Below are 20,861 nucleotides of genomic sequence, written 5' to 3' on the forward strand. Positions count from 1 at the left end.
GGAGACCAAATTGGAGGTGGAAAGATGGAGTGAAAAAGATTTTGTGTGATCGGGGCCTGAACATGCAGGAGGGTGAAAGGAGGGCAAGGAATAGAGTGAATTGGAGCGATGTGGTATACCGGGGTTGACGTGCTGTCAGTGGATTGAATCAAGTCATGTGAAGCGTCTGGGGTAAACCATGGAAAGCTGTGTAGGTATGTATATTTGCGTGTGTGGACGTATGTATATACATGTGTATGGGGGGGGGTTGGGCCATTTCTTTCGTCTGTTTCCTTGCGCTACCTCGCAAACGCAGGAGACAGCGACAAAGTATAATAAAAAAAAAAAAAATCCATACTTGCTGCCTTCATCCAGTACCATCGCCACCCAGCCACACACGAAATAGCATCCCCCCCCTCTCTCAAGTGAGGCAGCACCAGGAACATAAAAAAAAAAAAGGCCACATTCGTTCACACTCGGTCTCTATCTGTCATGTGTAATGCACCGAAACCACAGCTCCCTTTCCACATCCAGGCCCCACAGAACTTTCCAGGGTTTACCCCAGATGCATGGATATGTTTATTTTTTAGAGCAAACTGCTTCATTCAGTTAATCTCATGATGGCAGTGCTGATATATATTTAATGTATGAGGTATGTATAAGGAACAAAATGCCCTTCATTGACTCTGTTTAAGTTCATTTACTTCAACCCAAAACTTTGAAAATTCTTAGACACTGAAGAAGTGTTTCACTATGACCTCATGTTTCATTCCCCTCTTTATGAGACTTTACAGCAAGATGCAATTGTGAAACAAGAAAATTCCATATAAGATTTTAGGTTTCTGTATGTGTGATGCAATGACTAATTGTTTTTGATTTATCTGAAAAAACAAGTTATATACTGATGTAAATGGTGAAAATGATACGTAAAATCTTATAAAAGATCTTTATCCAAAAGCTTCTGTGGTGGTTGTAGTACCTGAACATCAGCAGCAGTAGCACCATGGTAGTTACGTAAAATCCATATAATCATTAGTGCTTCTAAGATTGTGATTTTTGAAAAATCATTTCACCAGAACTCATATGGAATGTTTACTCAAGCCATCTTTTGATATTACAAAATATTACCATGTAATATTACAGAAAGGCATGTACAGAGCATCAGATTGGGGAAGAGCGGGGTGGTTTCGGAAGTGGTGGAGGATGTGTGGATCGGGTGTTTGCTTTGGGGAGTGTATGTGAGGGATGCTTAGAGGAGCAAGTGGATTTGTGTGTAGCATTTGTGGATCTGGAGAAGGCATATGATAGAGTTGATAGAGATGCTCTGTGGAAGGTGTTGGGAATGTGTGGTGTGGGAGGCAAGTTGTTAGAAGCAGTGAAGGGTTTTTGTCGGGGATGTGAGGCATGTGTACGTGTAGGAGGAGAGGAGAGTGATTGGTTCTCAGTGAATGTAGGTTTGTGGCAGGGGTGTGTGATGTCTCCATGGTTGTTTAATTTGTTTGTGGATGGGGTTGTTGGGGAGGTGGGTGCAAGAGTCTTGGAGGGAGGGGCAAGTGTGGAGTCTGTTGGGGATGAGAGAGCTTGGGAAGTGAGTCAGTTGTTGTTCGCTGATGGTACAGCGCTGGTGGCGGATTCATGTGAGAAACTGCAGAAGCTGGTGACAGAGTTTGGTAAAGTGTGTGGAAGAAGAAAGTTAAGAGTAAATGTGAATAAGAGCGGGGTTATTAGGTACAGTAGGGTTGAGGGTCAAGTCAATTGGGAGGTGAGTTTGAATGGAGAAAAACTGGAGGAAGTGAAGTGTTTTAGATATCTGGGAGTGGATCTGTCAGCGGATGAAGCCATGGAAGCGGAAGTGGATCATAGGGTGGGGGAGGGGGCGAAAATTTTGGGAGCCTTGAAAAATGTGTGGAAGTCGAGAACATTATCCCGGAAAGCAAAAATGGGTATGTTTGAAGGAATAGTGGTTCCAACAATGTTGTATGGTTGCGAGGCGTGGGCTATGGATAGAGTTGTTCGCAGGAGGATGGATGTGCTGGAAATGAGATGTTTGAGGACAATGTGTGGTGTGAGGTGGTTTGATCGAGTAAGTAACGTAAGGGTAAGAGAGATGTGTGGAAATAAAAAGAGCGTGGTTGAGAGAGCAGAAGAGGGTGTTTTGAAATGGTTTGGGCACATGGAGAGAATGAGTGAGGAAAGATTGACCAAGAGGATATATGTGTCGGAGGTGGAGGGAACGAGGAGAAGAGGGAGACCAAATTGGAGGTGGAAAGATGGAGTGAAAAGGATTTTGTGTGATCGGGGCCTGAACATGCAGGAGGGTGAAAGGAGGGCAAGGAATAGAGTGAATTGGAGCGATGTGGTATACAGGGGTTGACGTGCTGTCAGTGGATTGAATCAGGGCATGTGAAGCGTCCGGGGTAAACCATGGAAAGCTGTGTAGGTATGTATATTTGTGTGTGTGGACGTGTGTATGTACATGTGTATGGGGGGGGGTTGGGCCATTTCTTTCGTCTGTTTCCTTGCGCTACCTCGCAAACGCGGGAGACAGCGACGAGGTATTAAAAAAAAAAAAAAAAATATTACAGAAAACATTTGATCTATGATATTCCCTTAACTAGTTTATGTTCTCTTTTGAATTCAGGCATGTTCCTCAAAAAAAAAAAAAATTGTATTTGTGTTTGTTTAGCCTTGTGTTTTATCACATAAATGTGACAACTGTTTGATTAGATTATACTAAGAACGACAAAAATCTTTATACATTTTGCCTGGTTTATTGTAACAGCAACTTTCCTTGATTTAGCACGTAGAAGTTTGTGTTCCAGTTTGATGCTTAACGAGCGACTAGAACACTCTTGTTATTAGACACATATGTGTTTTTCTTTCATATTTGATTGTTGTTCCTGCTGTAACTTGGAAGCATCTGGAATAAATGAAAGGCCTCATTTGCATTCATCTTTTCTTTGGCTATCATGTATTTTTACTGAGAGCCCACTTTCCAAAGCCCAACCCCACAGACTATTGCATGGTAAACCTCAAATGTTCAAGTGCGTTAGTTCAGCTCATTGATAGTGCATCACCCCTACGTACTACATTAATCCAATTTTTTTTTTCAATCCCAATACTCCAAAACCTCCTTTATTATCCTTTCATACCCTTCTTGGTCTATTCCTTCCACTTGTTTCTTCCAGTCTTTTCATGCTTATCCTCCATATTTCCAGACTATTTTGGTACACCTTGGACAGCTCATGCAATCATGCTGCAGTTGCTCTCATTATCAGTCTTACAGTGCCATTCTCTAAATGATCAACCCATCACACATCATACTTAGTTATTCCATTTCCAGCACATCCACCCTCTCTCTTACTTTCTTACCCTAGGATTCCCCTCTATGGTGATCATGCATCACTTAGGACACTGGTCACTTCCTCTGATTGGGACCACAGATCAAGAAGTGTGGTGATGTGTTTATGCCTGAGAATGGGCCTTACCTGTTAATGGCAGTATTGTAAATAGGACAGGCAGAAGGGATTATTAGCAGCAGCACCCTGAAGAGGAGCCTTCAATACCTGAATCTCCCTCAGCATCTGTCTTCCTGCCTGAAAGGAGCCCTCATCTCCATGCTACGTGAAAGCATGGTTGATTATTTGTAGTAGTTTTGTAAAAAGGTCTTCATAATAAACTTTTGCTCATTTATGTTTTTTGTACTGTACTTGTCTTAGGTTAAGGCACCTGTTGATGGGAACAAAACAAGCAAGAAGAGGAAAAAGCAGAATCAGGGTAAGGAAGAAGGAAATGTGCAGAAGAAGAATAAAATTGATCATGACTCGTTTGCAGCTGAAGTACAGCCTTTGACTTTTGAAGTAAGTCTCTTACCTCATGATGCTTTGATGGTTATGTATATTTGATGCATTATTATTAGATATGAAGAATGAGATGAATGTGTAAAAAGAATGAACAAGAATTTAATGTATTTAAATGAATTGCTAAGAAAGGTAGGGATTGATGGAGCATTTTGAACATTTGTAGGATGACATTGTGGAGGAACATATATGATATGCAAAGACAATAATTTATTAAGAACATCGCTCATGGAAAACCCCTTTTATTTTTGGGGAAAAGCTTGTGGCATGTAGATAGGCAGTAGTATAAGTAAGCTTGATCTTGGTACAGAAAGACTTTGACTAGAAAGAGTTTTGTAATGGTTTAAGTAAAGACTTTAGATTTTGAAAAATGAATCATTGGTTCATCATAGCATTAACTTTCTTTTGATTTACAGACTGTGATTGCTTGGCAAAGTATATTAGGTTGTGTACAGGAAGTGCGGGATTATGTCCTGGTGGTGAGCCTTCCGCACAAGCTTTCAGGGATTGTGACTATTGCTCACATCTCTAATGCTTACACTGCCTTGCTTAAAAAGGTAATTGTCAAGAGTAATTAATATGCATTTTTTCTCTTTTTTTTGTGAAGGAAATTTCTAAAGTCACTCTTCCTGTTATGCCTTTCTCATTACTTTTTTTTCTTTCTGGGAATATTATCTCTTGAGAAGTATTATATTTATAAAACTGAATAAGGCATTTAGGTATTGGGGCCTGAATATTTTGGAGATTGTGATGCTTGTATTGGATAGTATTGGGACCTGAATATTCAGGAGATTGAGAAGCTTGTATTGGATAGAATGAATTCATCAATGTGTATAATGAGGTGGCATGTTATCATTGTCTGAACAAGGGCATGTGCCTAGGCCCTTGGCTGTGTTGGTAGGTTCTTTTTTCAGTACATTATACATGACAGCTAAAGATTGCATGTGAGTAGATGAGGCTACTGTTTGTTCCTGATGCTCCCTTCTTGATTTGAGAAAGGCAGTTAGGTATTGAAAAAAGAATATATAAAAATATACGGGATGTACTTAGAATAGAGCTTTGGAAGGAGGGGCAAGTATGCAGTCTGTTGTGGATGAGAGAGCTTGGGAAGTGAGTCAGTTGTTGTTCGCTGATGATACAGCGCTGGTGGCTGATTCGGGTGAGAAACTGCAGAAGCTGGTGACTGAGTTTGGTAAAGTGTGTGAAAGAAGAAAGCTGAGAGTAAATGTGAATAAGAGCAAGTTTATTAGGTACATTATGGTTGAGGGACAAATCAATTGGGAGGTAAGTTTGAATGGAGAAAAACTGGAAGAAGTAAAGTGTTTTAGATATCTGGGAGTGGATTTGGCAGCGGATGGAACCATGGAAGTGGAAGTGAATCATAGGGTGGGGGAGGGGGTGAAAGTTCTGGGAGCATTGAAAAATGTGTGGAAGGTGAGAACGTTATTATGGAAAGCAAAAATGGGTATGTTTGAAGGAATAGTGGTTCCGACAATGTTATGTGGTTGCGAGGCATGGGCTATGGATAGAGTTGTGCAGAGGAGGGTGGATGTGCTGGAAATGAGATGTTTAAGGACAATATGTGGTGTGAGGTGGTTTGATCAAGTAAGTAATGAAAGGGTAAGAGAGATGTGTGGTAATGGAAAGAGTGTGGTTGAGACTGCAGAAGAGGGTGTTTTGAAATGGTTTGGTCACATGGAGAGAATGAGTGAGGAAAGATTGACAAAGAGTATATATGTGTCAGAGGTGAAGGGAACAAGGAGAAGTGGGAGGCCAAATTTTAGGTGGAAAGATGGAGTGAAAAAGATTTTGAGTGATCGGGGCCTGAACATGCTGGAGGGTGAAAGGCGTGCAAGGAATAGAGTGAATTGGAATGATGTGGTATACCGGGGTTAATGTGCTGTCAATGGATTGAACCAGGGCATGTGAAGCATTTGGGGTAAACCATGGAAAGTTTTGTGGGGCCTGGATGTGGAAAGGGAGCTGTGGGTTTGGTGCATTATACATGACAGCACGAGACTGAGTGTGAACAAATGTGGCCTTTGTTGTATTTTCCTTGCTCTACCTCGCTCACATGCGGGGAAGGGAGTTTTCATTTCATGTGTGGCGGGGTGGCGACGGGAATGAATAAGGGCAGACAGTATGAATTATGTACATGTTTTTTTTTTTTTTTTTTTTTTTTTTTTTTTTTTTTTTTGTCGCTGTCTCCCGCGTCTGCGAGGTAGCGCAAGGAAACAGACGAAAGAAATGGCCCCCCCCCATACACATGTACATACACACGTCCACACACGCAAATATACATACCTACACAGCTTTCCATGGTTTACCCCAGACGCTTCACATGCCTTGCTTCAATCCACTGACAGCACGTCAACCCCTGTATACCACATGACTCCAATTCACTCTATTTCTTGCCCTCCTTTCACCTTCCTGCATGTTCAGGCCCCGATCACACAAAATCTTTTTCACTCCATCTTTCCACCTCCAATTTGGTCTCCCTCTTCTCCTCGTTCCCTCCACCTCCGACACATATATCCTCTTGGTCAATCTCTCCTCACTCATTCTCTCCATGTGCCCAAACCATTTCAAAACACCCTCTTCTGCTCTCTCAACCACGCTCTTTTTATTTCCACACATCTCTCTTACCCTTACGTTACTTACTCGATCAAACCACCTCACACCACACATTGTCCTCAAACATCTCATTTCCAGCACATCCATCCTCCTGCGCACATCTCTATCCATAGCCCACGCCTCGCAACCATACAACATTGTTGGAACCACTATTCCCTCAAACATACCCATTTTTGCTTTCCGAGATAATGTTCTCGACTTCCACACATTTTTCAAGGCTCCCAAAATTTTCGCCCCCTCCCCCACCCTATGATCCACTTCCGCTTCCATGGTTCCATCCGCTGACAGATCCACTCCCAGATATCTAAAACACTTCACTTCCTCCAGTTTTTCTCCATTCAAACTCACCTCCCAATTGACTTGACCCTCACCCCTACTGTACCTAATAACCTTGCTCTTATTCACATTTACTCTCAACTTTCTTCTTCCACACACTTTACCAAACTCAGTCACCAGCTTCTGCAGTTTCTCACATGAATCAGCCACCAGCGCTGTATCATCAGCGAACAACAACTGACTCACTTCCCAAGCTCTCTCATCCCCCACAGACTTCATACTTGCCCCTCTTTCCAGGACTCTTGCATTTACCTCCCTTACAACCATATATATGTATATGTGAATGTTGGGGTGAAGAAGGTGGTGAGAGTAAGTGAGCTTGGGAAGGAGACCTGTGTGAAGAAGTATCAGGAGAGACTGTGTACAGAATGGAAAAAGGTGAGAACAATGGAAGTAAGGGGAGTGGGGGAGGAATGGGATGTATTTAGGGAATCAGTGATGGATTGCGCAAAAGATGCTTGTGGCATGAGAAGAGTGGGAGGTGGGCTGTTTAGAAAGGGTAGTGAGTGGTGGGATGAAGAAGTAAGAGTATTAGTGAAAGAGAAGAGAGAGGCATTTGGACGATTTTTGCAGGGAAAAAATGCAATTGAGTGGGAGAAGTATAAAAGAAAGAGACAGGAGGTCAAGAGAAAGGTGCAAGAGGTGAAAAAAAGGGCAAATGAGAGTTGGGGTGAGAGACTATCATTAAATTTTAGGGAGAATAAAAAGATGTTCTGGAAGGAGGTAAATAGGGTGCGTAAGACAAGGGAGCAAATGGGAACTTCAGTGAAGGGCGTAAATGGGGAGGTGATAACAAGTAGTGGTGATGTGAGAAGGAGATGGAATGAGTATTTTGAAGGTTTGTTGAATGTGTCTGATGACAGAGTGGCAGATATAGGGTGTTTGGGTCGAGGTGGTGTGCAAAGTGAGAGGGTTAGGGAAAATGATTTGGTAAACAGAGAAGAGGTAGTAAAAGCTTTGCGGAAGATGAAAGCCGGCAAGGCAGCAGGTTTGGATGGTATTGCTGTGGAATTTATTAAAAAAGGGGGTGACTGTATTGTTGACTGGTTGGTAAGGTTATTTAATGTATGTATGACTCATGGTGAGGTGCCTGAGGATTGGCGGAATGCGTGCATAGTGCCATTGTACAAAGGCAAAGGGGATAAGAGTGAGTGCTCAAATTACAGAGGTATAAGTTTGTTGAGTATTCCTGGTAAATTATATGGGAGGGTATTGATTGAGAGGGTGAAGGCATGTACAGAGCATCAGATTGGGGAAGAGCAGTGTGGTTTCAGAAGTGGTAGAGGATGTGTGGATCAGGTGTTTGCTTTGAAGAATGTATGTGAGAAATACTTAGAAAAGCAAATGGATTTGTATGTAGCATTTATGGATCTGGAGAAGGCATATGATAGAGTTGATAGAGATGCTCTGTTGAAGGTATTAAGAATATATGGTGTGGGAGGCAAGTTGTTAGAAGCAGTGAAAAGTTTTTATCGAGGATGTAAGGCATGTGTACGTGTAGGAAGAGAGGAAAGTGATTGGTTCTCAGTGAATGTAGGTTTGCGGCAGGGGTGTGTGATGTCTCCATGGTTGTTTAATTTGTTTATGGATGGGGTTGTTAGGGAGGTAAATGCAAGAGTTTTGGAAAGAGGGGCAAGTATGAAGTCTGTTGGGGATGAGAGAGCTTGGGAAGTGAGTCAGTTGTTGTTCGCTGATGATACAGCGCTGGTGGCGGATTCATGTGAGAAACTGCAGAAGCTGGTGACTGAGTTTGGTAAAGTGTGTGGAAGAAGAAAGTTAAGAGTAAATGTGAATAAGAGCAAGGTTATTAGGTACAGTAGGGTTGAGGGTCAAGTCAATTGGGAGGTGAGTTTGTATGGTGAAAAACTGGAGGAAGTGAAGTGTTTTAGATATCTGGGAGTGGATCTGTCAGCGGATGGAACCATGGAAGCGGAAGTGGATCATAGGGTGGGGGAGGGGGCGAAAATTTTGGGAGCCTTGAAAAATGTGTGGAAGTCGAGAACATTATCCCGGAAAGCAAAAATGGGTATGTTTGAAGGAATAGTAGTTCCAACAATGTTGTATGGTTGCGAGGCGTGGGCTATGGATAGAGTTGTGCGCAGGAGGATGGATGTGCTGGAAATGAGATGTTTGAGGATAATGTGTGGTGTGAGGTGGTTTGATCGAGTAAGTAACGTAAGGGTAAGAGAGATGTGTGGAAATAAAAAGAGCGTGGTTGAGAGAGCAGAAGAGGGTGTTTTAAAATGGTTTGGGCACATGGAGAGAATGAGTGAGGAAAGATTGACCAAGAGGATATATGTGTCGGAGGTGGAGGGAACGAGGAGAAGAGGGAGACCAAATTGGAGGTGGAAAGATGGAGTGAAAAAGATTTTGTGTGATCGGGGCCTGAACATGCAGGAGGGTGAAAGGAGGGCAAGGAATAGAGTGAATTGGAGCGATGTGGTATACAGGGGTTGACGTGCTGTCAGTGGATTGAATCAAGGCATGTGAAGCGTCCGGGGTAAACCATGGAAAGCTGTGTAGGTATGTATATTTGTGTGTGTGGACGTGTGTATGTACATGTGTATGGGGGGGGTTGGGCCATTTCTTTCGTCTGTTTCCTTGCGCTACCTCGCAAACGCGGGAGACAGCGACAAAGTATAAAAAAAAAAAAAAAAAAAAAAAAAAATGTATATATACATGTATATATATGTATATGTCTGTATGTGTATATATATGTGTGTTATGTGTACGTTGAAATATATAGGTATGTATATGTGCATGTCTGAACGTGTATGTATATACATGTGTATATGGTTGGGTTGGGCCATTCTTTCGTCTGTTTCCTTGCACTACCTCGCTAACGCGGGAGACAGCGACAAAGTATAATGAATAGATAAATAAATAAATAAATATGCTTAGAATAGCCTATACATAGAAAAATATTGCATATACTTAGAATAACCTATACATAAAAATATACTGAATGTACTTGGAATAACCTAGGTCAGTGTGATATAGCAAAGGGCAAAGTGCTGTCAGTAGCCTGAAATTGGGCATATTAAGCATTCATGGTAAACCATGGATTAGTGTGTGGAGCTTAGCTCTAGATTATAAACTTTAGTTTTAGCTCACTGTACATGACAGCTGTATATTAGTTATGTGCAATTGAGGTTCATGTTACTTTTCTCCTAACACTTCTTTACTAAAGTAGGAAAGACAGTCAATTAGAAAAATTGATATGCTGGTTGTGACATTTGAAATGAGGTTAGTTAGGATATTCTGTATGATATGAATTTGTTGTAATTTTAAATGCTGCTTGTAAGCCATGTCCACTCAATATTTAATAGGTTTCATTATCAAATGCAGTGAACTTTGAACTGTGACCATTCTTAAAAATGCATTGAGGTATGATGTGATCTGAGACCATTAGATAATTATTATATATAAAATGCTGCCAAAACCTTCAGGTAAAAGAAGAAGAAGAAGAAGCTGATGTTGCAGCAGAGATTCACACACTGAAGGAGCTCTTCAGCCCAGGCCAGTATGTAGTTACTCGAGTGATATCTGTTGAAAACCTCAACGGCAAACTCAAAGGTTCGCTATAGCCTGCTGATCATACAAATACAACTTAAGATCACATTATTTTGTTGGTAAATATGAGGGAAATCTCTGAAGTTTAATAAGCCTGGTTATTTCAAAAGCCCCTGGATTTTACCTAGATTTCACCCTGAATACCAGTTTTTCTTGATCTAATGGAAATCTTTTATTTTACTGCTGTATTAACCGTATCTGATTGTATGTTGCTTCTCCACAGTCAACCTGACACTGTTACCTCAAGAGGTTAACTTTGGCCTCTGTTCTTTTAACCTTCAAGTTGGTTATGTTCTACCTTGTGCAGTGTCGAGCGTAGAAGATAATGGCTTTGTCATGGACACAGGAGTACCAAATGTTAGAGGGGCATTTTTGAAGAATACTGCAATTGAGGGTTCTGGTAGGTCTGTAAAGAGCTAGTAATGATTTTTATAACATATGTACTGTTAAAGTTAAGGTTTGCGGCAGGGGTGTGTGATGTCTCCATGGTTGTTTAATTTGTTTATGGATGGGGTTGTAAGGGAGGTAAATGCAAGAGTCCTGGAAAGAGGGGCAAGTATGAAGTCTGTTGGGGATGAGAGAGCTTGGGAAGTGAGTCAGTTGTTGTTCGCTGATGATACAGCGCTGGTGGCTGATTCATGTGAGAAACTGCAGAAGCTGGTGACTGAGTTTGGTAAAGTGTGTGGAAGAAGAAAGTTGAGAGTAAATGTGAATAAGAGCAAGGTTATTAGGTACAGTAGGGGTGAGGGTCAAGTCAATTGGGAGGTGAGTTTGAATGGAGAAAAACTGGAGGAAGTGAAGTGTTTTAGATATCTGGGAGTGGATCTGTCAGCGGATGGAACCATGGAAGCGGAAGTGGATCATAGGGTGGGGGAGGGGGCGAAAATTTTGGGAGCCTTGAAAAATGTGTGGAAGTCGAGAACATTATCTCGGAAAGCAAAAATGGGTATGTTTGAGGGAATAGTGGTTCCAACAATGTTGTATGGTTGCGAGGCGTGGGCTATGGATAGAGATGTGCGCAGGAGGATGGATGTGCTGGAAATGAGATGTTTGAGGACAATGTGTGGTGTGAGGTGGTTTGATCGAGTAAGTAACGTAAGGGTAAGAGAGATGTGTGGAAATAAAAAGAGCGTGGTTGAGAGAGCAGAAGAGGGTGTTTTGAAATGGTTTGGGCACATGGAGAGAATGAGTGAGGAGAGATTGACCAAGAGGATATATGTGTCGGAGGTGGAGGGAACGAGGAGAAGAGGGAGACCAAATTGGAGGTGGAAAGATGGAGTGAAAAAGATTTTGTGTGATCGGGGCCTGAACATGCAGGAGGGTGAAAGGAGGGCAAGAAATAGAGTGAATTGGTGTCATGTGGTATACAGGGGTTGACGTGCTGTCAGTGGATTGAAGCAAGGCATGTGAAGCGTCTGGGGTAAACCATGGAAAGCTGTGTAGGTATGTATATTTGCGTGTGTGGACGTGTGTATGTACATGTGTATGGGGGGGGGTTGGGCCATTTCTTTCGTCTGTTTCCTTGCGCTACCTCGCAAACGCGGGAGACAGCGACAAAGTATAAAAAAAAAAAAAAAAAAAAAAAAAAATGTACTGTTAAAACTTCTCTTCTTTAAAGAAAATGTGATTAATGCCTTAAGTGCAGTAAAACCACCTAATTGTTGGCTTACAAATCATGACAAATTAATCCATTTTCAAGATTTCTAATAACGATTATCATATATATATATATCCTCCTTGAAGGCTCAGAGTGGGGTGCCTAAATGTGTGTGTGGATGTAACCAAGATGTGAAGACCCTTACTGGAAAAACAATCACTCTTGAAGTAGAACCTTCAGACACAATTGAAAATGTGAAGGAAAATAGTGAAATTGGAGAAAAAATGTAGCTTAGACATTGAAGCTTATTGATACAGTGGTTGGATTGATGAGAACTGCTATTGACGTTTGTGTAAATAAATTATACATTTCCTTTTTTCGATAGCCAGAGATTGAATCATTATGTGACATTCATTTTTTTCATTCATTTCAAGCTAGAAGTTTCAGTTTTCTAAATTGTTTCTTACATTTTTCATATGTATATATATGTATGTGTGTGTGTGTGTGTATATGTGCGTATGTATGTGTATGTGTGTGTATGTGTATATGTATATATATATGTATATTATCCCTGGGGATAGGGGTGAAAGAATACTTCCCACGTATTCCTCGCGTGTCGTAGAAAGCGACTAGAGGGGACGGGAGCAGGGGGCCAGAAATCCTCCCCTCCTTGTATTAACTTTCTAAAATGGGAAACAGAAGAAGGAGTCACTCGGGGAGTGCTCATCCTCCTCGAAGGCTCAGAGTGGGGTGCCTAAATGTGTGTGGATGTAACCAAGATGTGAAAAAAGGAGAGATAGGTAGTATGTTTGAGGAAAGGAACCTGGATGTTTTGGCTCTGAGTGAAACGAAGCTCAAGGGTAAAGGGGAAGAGTGGTTTGGGAATGTCTGGGGAGTAAAGTCAGGGGTTAGTGAGAGGACAAGAGCAAGGGAAGGAGTAGCAATACTCCTGAAACAGGAGTTGTGGGAGTATGTGATAGAGTGTAAGAAAGTAAATTCTCGATTAATATGGGTAAAACTGAAAGTTGATGGAGAGAGGTGGGTGATTATTGGTGCATATGCACCTGGGCATGAGAAGAAAGATCAAGAGAGGCAAGTGTTTTGGGAGCAGCTGAACGAGTGTGTTAGTGGTTTTGATGCACGAGACCGGGTTATAGTGATGGGTGATTTGAATGCAAAGGTGAGTAATGTGGCAGTTGAGGGAATAATTGGTATACATGGGGTGTTCAGTGTTGTAAATGGAAATGGTGAAGAGCTTGTAGATTTATGTGCTGAAAAAGGACTGATGATTGGGAATACCTGGTTTAAAAAGCGAGATATACATAAGTATACTTATGTAAGTAGGAGAGATGGCCAGAGAGCGTTATTGGATTACGTGTTAATTGACAGGCGTGCGAAAGAGAGACTTTTGGATGTTAATGTGCTGAGAGGTGCAACTGGAGGGATGTCTGATCATTATCTTGTGGAGGCTAAGGTGAAGATTTGTATGGGTTTTCAGAAAAGAAGAGTGAATGTTGGGGTGAAGAGGGTGGCGAGAGTAAGTGAGCTTGAGAAGGAGACCTGTGTGAGGAAGTACCAGGAGAGACTGAGTACAGAATGGAAAAAGGTGAGAACAATGGAAGCAAGGGGAGTGGGGGAGGAATGGGATGTATTTAGGGAATCAGTGATGGATTGCGCAAAAGATGCTTGTGGCATGAGAAGAGTGGGAGGTGGGTTGATTAGAAAGGGTAGTGAGTGGTGGGATGAAGAAGTAAGAGTATTAGTGAAAGAGAAGAGAGAGGCATTTGGACGATTTTTGCAGGGAAAAAATGCAATTGAGTGGGAGATGTATAAAAGAAAGAGACAGGAGGTCAAGAGAAAGGTGCAAGAGGTGAAAAAAAAGGGCAAATGAGAGTTGGGGTGAGAGAGTATCATTAAATTTTAGGGAGAATAAAAAGATGTTCTGGAAGGAGGTAAATAAAGTGCGTAAGACAAGGGAGCAAATGGGAACTTCAGTGAAGGGCGCAAATGGGGAGGTGATAACAAGTAGTGGTGATGTGAGAAGGAGATGGAGTGAGTATTTTGAAGGTTTGTTGAATGTGTTTGATGATAGAGTGGCAGATATAGGGTGTTTTGGTCGAGGTGGTGTGCAAAGTGAGAGGGTTAGGGGAAATGATTTGGTAAACAGAGAAGAGGTAGTGAAAGCTTTGCGGAAGATGAAAGCCGGCAAGGCAGCAGGTTTGGATGGTATTGCAGTGGAATTTATTAAAAAAGGGGGTGACTGTATTGTTGACTGGTTGGTAAGGTTATTTAATGTATGTATGACTCATGGTGAGGTGCCTGAGGATTGGCGGAATGCGTGCATAGTGCCATTGTACAAAGGCAAAGGGGATAAGAGTGAGTGCTCAAATTACAGAGGTATAAGTTTGTTGAGTATTCCTGGTAAATTATATGGGAGGGTATTGATTGAGAGGGTGAAGGCATGTACAGAGCATCAGATTGGGGAAGAGCAGTGTGGTTTCAGAAGTGGTAGAGGATGTGTGGATCAGGTGTTTGCTTTGAAGAATGTATGTGAGAAATACTTAGAAAAGCAAATGGATTTGTATGTAGCATTTATGGATCTGGAGAAGGCATATGATAGAGTTGATAGAGATGCTCTGTGGAAGATATTAAGAATATATGGTGTGGGAGGAAAGTTGTTAGAAGCAGTGAAAAGTTTTTATCGAGGATGTAAGGCATGTGTATGTGTAGGAAGAGAGGAAAGTGATTGGTTCTCAGTGAATGTAGGTTTGCGGCAGGGGTGTGTGATGTCTCCATGGTTGTTTAATTTGTTTATGGATGGGGTTGTTAGGGAGGTAAATGCAAGAGTTTTGGAAAGAGGGGCAAGTATGAAGTCTGTTGGGGATGAGAGAGCTTGGGAAGTGAGTCAGTTGTTGTTCGCTGATGATACAGCGCTGGTGGCTGATTCATGTGAGAAACTGCAGAAGCTGGTGACTGAGTTTAGTAAAGTGTGTGGAAGAAGAAAGTTAAGAGTAAATGTGAATAAGAGCAAGGTTATTAGGTACAGTAGGGTTGAGGGTCAAGTCAATTGGGAGGTGAGTTTGAATGGAGAAAAACTGGAGGAAGTGAAGTGTTTTAGATATCTGGGAGTGGATCTGTCAGCGGATGGAACCATGGAAGCGGAAGTGGATCATAGGGTGGGGGAGGGGGCGAAAATTTTGGGAGCCTTGTAAAATGTGTGGAAGTTGAGAACATTATCTCGAAAAGCAAAAATGGGTATGTTTGAAGGAATGGTGGTTCCAACAATGTTGTATGGTTGCGAGGCGTGGGCTATGGATAGAGTTGTGCGCAGGAGGATGGGTGTGCTGGAAATGAGATGTTTGAGGACAATGTGTGGTGTGAGGTGGTTTGATCGAGTAAGTAACGTAAGGGTAAGAGAGATGTGTGGAAATAAAAAGAGCGTGGTTGAGAGAGCAGAAGAGGGTGTTTTGAAATGGTTTGGGCACATGGAGAGAATGAGTGAGGAAAGATTGACCAAGAGGATATATGTGTCGGAGGTGGAGGGAACGAGGAGAAGAGGGAGACCAAATTGGAGGTGGAAAGATGGAGTGAAAAAGATTTTGTGTGATCGGGGCCTGAACATGCAGGAGGGTGAAAGGAGGGCAAGGAATAGAGTGAATTGGAGCGATGTGGTATACAGGGGTTGACGTGCTGTCAGTGGATTGAATCAAGGCATGTGAAGCGTCTGGGGTAAACCATGGAAAGCTGTGTAGGTATGTATATTTGCGTGTGTGGACGTGTGTATGTACATGTGTATGGGGGGGGGTTGGGCCATTTCTTTCGTCTGTTTCCTTGCGCTACCTCGCAAACGCGGGAGACAGCGACAAAGTATAAAAAAAAAAAAAGAAAAAAAATATATGAGTTTGGTAAAGTGTGTGGAAGAAGAAAGTTGAGAGTAAATGTGAATAAGAGTAAGGTTATTAGGTACAGTAGGGGTGAGGGTCAAGTCAATTGGGAGGTGAGTTTGAATGGAGAAAAACTGGAGGAAGTGAAGTGTTTTAGATATCTGGGAGTGGATCTGTCAGCGGATGGAACCATGGAAGCGGAAGTGGATCATAGGGTGGGGGAGGGGGCGAAAATTTTGGGAGCCTTGAAAAATGTGTGGAAGTCGAGAACATTATCTCGGAAAGCAAAAATGGGTATGTTTGAGGGAATAGTGGTTCCAACAATGTTGTATGGTTGCGAGGCGTGGGCTATGGATAGAGATGTGCGCAGGAGGATGGATGTGCTGGAAATGAGATGTTTGAGGACAATGTGTGGTGTGAGGTGGTTTGATCGAGTAAGTAACGTAAGGGTAAGAGAGAGGTGTGGAAATAAAAAGAGCGTGGTTGAGAGAGCAGAAGAGGGTGTTTTGAAATGGTTTGGGCACATGGAGAGAATGAGTGAGGAGAGATTGACCAAGAGGATATATGTGTCGGAGGTGGAGGGAACGAGGAGAAGAGGGAGACCAAATTGGAGGTGGAAAGATGGAGTGAAAAAGATTTTGTGTGATCGGGGCCTGAACATGCAGGAGGGTGAAAGGAGGGCAAGAAATAGAGTGAATTGGAGTCATGTGGTATACAGGGGTTGACGTGCTGTCAGTGGATTGAAGCAAGGCATGTGAAGCGTCTGGGGTAAACCATGGAAAGCTGTGTAGGTATGTATATTTGCGTGTGTGGACGTGTGTATGTACATGTGTATGGGGGGGGGGGGTTGGGCCATTTCTTTCGTCTGTTTCCTTGCGCTACCTCGCAAACGCGGGAGACAGCGACAAAGTATAAAAAAAAAAAAAAAAAAAAAAAAAAAAAAAAAATATATATATATATATATATATATATATATATATATATTTTCTTTCTTTCTTTCATACTATTCGCAATTTCCCGCGTTAGCGAGGTAGCGTTATGAACAGAGGACTGGGCCATTGAGGGAATATCCTCACCTGGCCCCCTTCTCTGTTCCTTCTTTTGGAAAATTGAAAAAAAAAACGAGAGGGGAGGATTTCCAGCCATCCGCTCCCTCCCCTTTTAGTCGCCTTCTACGACACGCAGGGAATACGTGGGAAGTATTCTTTATATATATATATATATATCTGCCACTCTATCATCAAACACATTTAACAAACCTTCAAAATACTCACTCCATCTCCTTCTCACATTACCACTACTTGTTATCACCTCCCCATCATCCCCCATCACCGATGTTCCCATTTCTCTTGTCTTACACACGTTATTTACCTCCTTCCAAAACATCTTTTTATTCTCCCTAAGATTTAATGATAAGAAATAAATAAAGAAGCTATCCCGGGGGAGGGGAGAAAGAGTACTTCCCATATATTCCTTGCATGTTGTAGAAGGCTTGGTTGAGAAGGGGAGGGAGCAGGGGGCTGGAAATTCTTCCCTCTAGTTTTTACTTTTCCAAAAGAGGGAACAGAGAAGAGGGCCGAGTAAGGATTTTCTCTCAAGGGGTCAGTCCTCTGTTCTTAACGCTATCTCGCTAAGGTGGGAAATGGCGAATATGTATGAAAAAATAAAGAAGTAGAATAAAGATTGATAAGAAACTATGCTGATAAGAAACTATGTTAATATATCACAGGAATAGTTGGAATAGGCAGTGTTGTCCGGTGCATTATAAGCAAGATTCTCCACAGCGATGAAACAGATAGTATGCAGCTTATTCTTAGTGCAGATTCTAAAGCTGTGTGTAGAGCCACAGTTGACGTTGCTGATACAATCAACTTATCACTTCTCCTACCTGGCACTGCAGTCAACACCTCCATATCAAAGGTATGTTGAACACATAGTAACTTTAAATTTGATATCATGTCTTATGTATAGTAAACATATTTTTTCTATAAGATCTAATAATCTGTATTGAGGTTGGATGTTACTTGGCACTGAACACATTGAGGATATATATTTTCATTTGTTTTTAGTGTAGGTTTCAGGAAATGACCTTTTCTCTTTTCATGTCATTGTGTTAGGGATTCATTTATTGTTTCTCTTTCTTTCATTCGTACCTTTTCACAGGTACCCTCATTATCAAGTTAGCATTTGGAAAAGACAGCTAAGCCCTAGAGGAAAAATCATCATTTAGCCCCTTCCTTTGCTCCTACTTTTGGAAAGTAATAACACAGAAAGGGGGATTTCCAGCCATACCACTTTCCACTCTTGCCTCTCTTTTCTGACACACAGGAGATGCATGGCTAGTATTCTTTATCTCTTGTTCTCAAGGATGCTTATTTGTATTATTTATTTATAATTACCCCAGGACCCAGGACCAATTTCTGTTAGAGTCCCAATGTTACCCAAGACCTCTTTCTAAAGGCTCCTTCATCCTAAGGGTGCAATACTTCCAGTAGAAATGAAATGTGAATGACTGGAGTGATGAGCTTCTTCACAAGACTGTACTCCTAATGATACATCCTTGCCAAACATGACTTTTCACTCATGGTGTGAACTCTTGCAGGCAAAGTCTTGCAACAGTGAATGCCTGTACAAAGGCAAAGGGGACAAAGGTGAATGTTCGAATTAAAGAGGTACAAATTACAGAGGTATAAGTTTGTTGAGTATTCCTGGTAAATTATATGGGAGGGTATTGATTGAGAGGGTGAAGGCATGTACAGAGCATCAGATTGGGGAAGAGCAGTGTGGTTTCAGAAGTGGTAGAGGATGTGTGGATCAGGTGTTTGCTTTGAAGAATGTATGTGAGAAATACTTAGAAAAGCAAATGGTTTTGTATGTAGCATTTATGGATCTGGAGAAGGCATATGATAGAGTTGATAGAGATGTTCTGTGGAAGGTATTAAGAATATATGGTGTGGGAGGAAAGTTGTTAGAAGCAGTTTTTATCGAGGATGTAAGGCATGTGTACGTGTAGGAAGAGAGGAAAGTGATTGGTTCTCAGTGAATGTAAGTTTGCGGCAGGGGTGTGTGATGTCTCCATGGTTGTTTAATTTGTTTATGGATGGGGTTGTTAGGGAGGTAAATGCAAGAGTTTTGGAAAGAGGGGCAAGTATGAAGTCTGTTGGGGATGAGAGAGCTTGGGAAGTGAGTCAGTTGTTGTTCGCTGATGACACAGCACTGGTGGCTGATTCATGTGAGAAACTGCAGAAGCTGGTGACAGTTTGGTAAAGTGTGTGGAAGAAGAAAGTTAAGAGTAAATGTGAATAAGAGCAAGGTTATTAGGTACAGTAGGGTTGAGGGTCAAGTCAATTGGGAGGTGAGTTTGAATGGAGAAAAACTGGAGGAAGTGAAGTGTTTTAGATATCTGGGAGTGGATCTGGAAGCGGATGGAACCATGGAAGCGGAAGTGGATCATAGGGTGGGGGAGGGGGCGAAAATTCTGGGGGCCTTGAAGAATGTGTGGAAGTCGAGAACATTATCTCGGAAAGCAAAAATGGGTATGTTTGAAGGAATAGTGGTTCCAACAATGTTGTATGGTTGCGAGGCGTGGGCTATGGACAGAGTTGTGCGCAGGAGGATGGATGTGCTGGAAATGAGATGTTTGAGGACAATGTGTGGTGTGAGGTGGTTTGATCGAGTGAGTAACGTAAGGGTAAGAGAGATGTGTGGAAATAAAAAGAGCGTGGTTGAGAGAGCAGAAGAGGGTGTTTTGAAATGGTTTGGGCACATGGAGAGAATGAGTGAGGAAAGATTGACCAAGAGGATATATGTGTCGGAGGTGGAGGGAACGAGGAGAAGAGGGAGACCAAATTGGAGGTGGAAAGATGGAGTGAAAAAGATTTTGTGTGATCGGGGCCTGAACATGCAGGAAGGTGAAAGGAGGGCAAGGAATAGAGTGAATTGGAGCGATGTGGTATACCGGGGTTGACGTGCTGTCAGTGGATTGAATCAAGGCATGTGAAGCGTCTGGGGTAAACATGGAAAGCTGTGTAGGTATGTATATTTGCGTGTGTGGACGTATGTATATACATGTGTATGGGGGGGGGGGCCATTTCTTTCGTCTGTTTCCTTGCGCTACCTCGCAAACGCGGGAGACAGCGACAAAGTATAATAAATAAATAAATGTAAGTTTGTTGAGTGGACCTGGTAAGTTGAATGGAAGAGTGGTGATTGAGGGGGTGATGACAGGCACAGAGCATCAGACTTTTCTGAGACAGTGTGGTTTTAGGAGTAGTAGAGGATATGTAGTTCAGGTGTTTGATTTGAAGAATATGCATGTGAAATACTTAGAGGAACAGAAGGACTTGAATGTGACATATATGGATCTGGAGAAAGCATATGATAGGGTTGATACAGATGTCTTTTGGAAGATTTTACAAATATATTGTGTGGGAGGAAAGCTACTCCAAGCAGGGATGAGTTTTATATCAAGAAAGTAAGGTATACATGTGGGTGGATAGAGAGGAAGGTGAGTGGTTCCAGATGAAGGTGAGTGGTTCCAGATGAAGATGAGTGTGTTGCAAGAATGTGTAATAACACCATGGCTGTTTAATCTGTTTGTAGATGGATTGGTGATGGAGGTGGGTTGCTGTGCTGTTTGTAGGAAGTGAGGGGGGGCCTGGAAAGTGAATCGGTTGTAGTTTGCTGATGGCAGCATTGGTGTCAGATTTGAATGGGAAAAGCAGAAGTTGGTGCCTAAGTTTGGGAGAATGTGTGAAAGGAGGAAATTGAGAGAATGTGAATAAAAGCAAGGTTATTAGGTTTAGCAAGGTTGAGAGACAGGTTAGTTTTGTTTTGAGTTTGAATTGAGAAAAATTGGAGAAAGTGAAGCATTGTAGATATCTGTGAGTGGACATGGCAGCAAATGGAACCATGGAAGGGAAAGTGAGTCATAGGGTGGATTAGAGGGGTAGAGGTTCTGGGAGCACTGAAGAATTAGTAGAAAGATTCTTGCCTGGG

At 42.1% G+C, this 20,861-nt stretch overlaps 1 protein-coding gene across 1 annotated transcript in view; it reads left to right on the top strand.

The window, feature by feature from the left end:
- Rrp5 (Ribosomal RNA Processing 5) overlaps positions 1–20,861 on the top strand; it is a 151,611-nt gene that overhangs the window by 22,753 nt on the left and 107,997 nt on the right. Inside the window, exons 3-7 of the mRNA XM_071668104.1 lie at positions 3,699–3,839; positions 4,256–4,396; positions 10,259–10,385; positions 10,606–10,782; positions 17,593–17,783. Coding sequence (XP_071524205.1) covers positions 3,699–3,839; positions 4,256–4,396; positions 10,259–10,385; positions 10,606–10,782; positions 17,593–17,783 — 777 coding nt within the window. The remainder of the gene's footprint in view (positions 1–3,698; positions 3,840–4,255; positions 4,397–10,258; positions 10,386–10,605; positions 10,783–17,592; positions 17,784–20,861) is intronic.

The sequence above is a fragment of the Panulirus ornatus genome, chromosome 12, assembly GCF_036320965.1.
Source record: "Panulirus ornatus isolate Po-2019 chromosome 12, ASM3632096v1, whole genome shotgun sequence".
Lineage (NCBI taxonomy): Eukaryota > Metazoa > Arthropoda > Malacostraca > Decapoda > Palinuridae > Panulirus > Panulirus ornatus.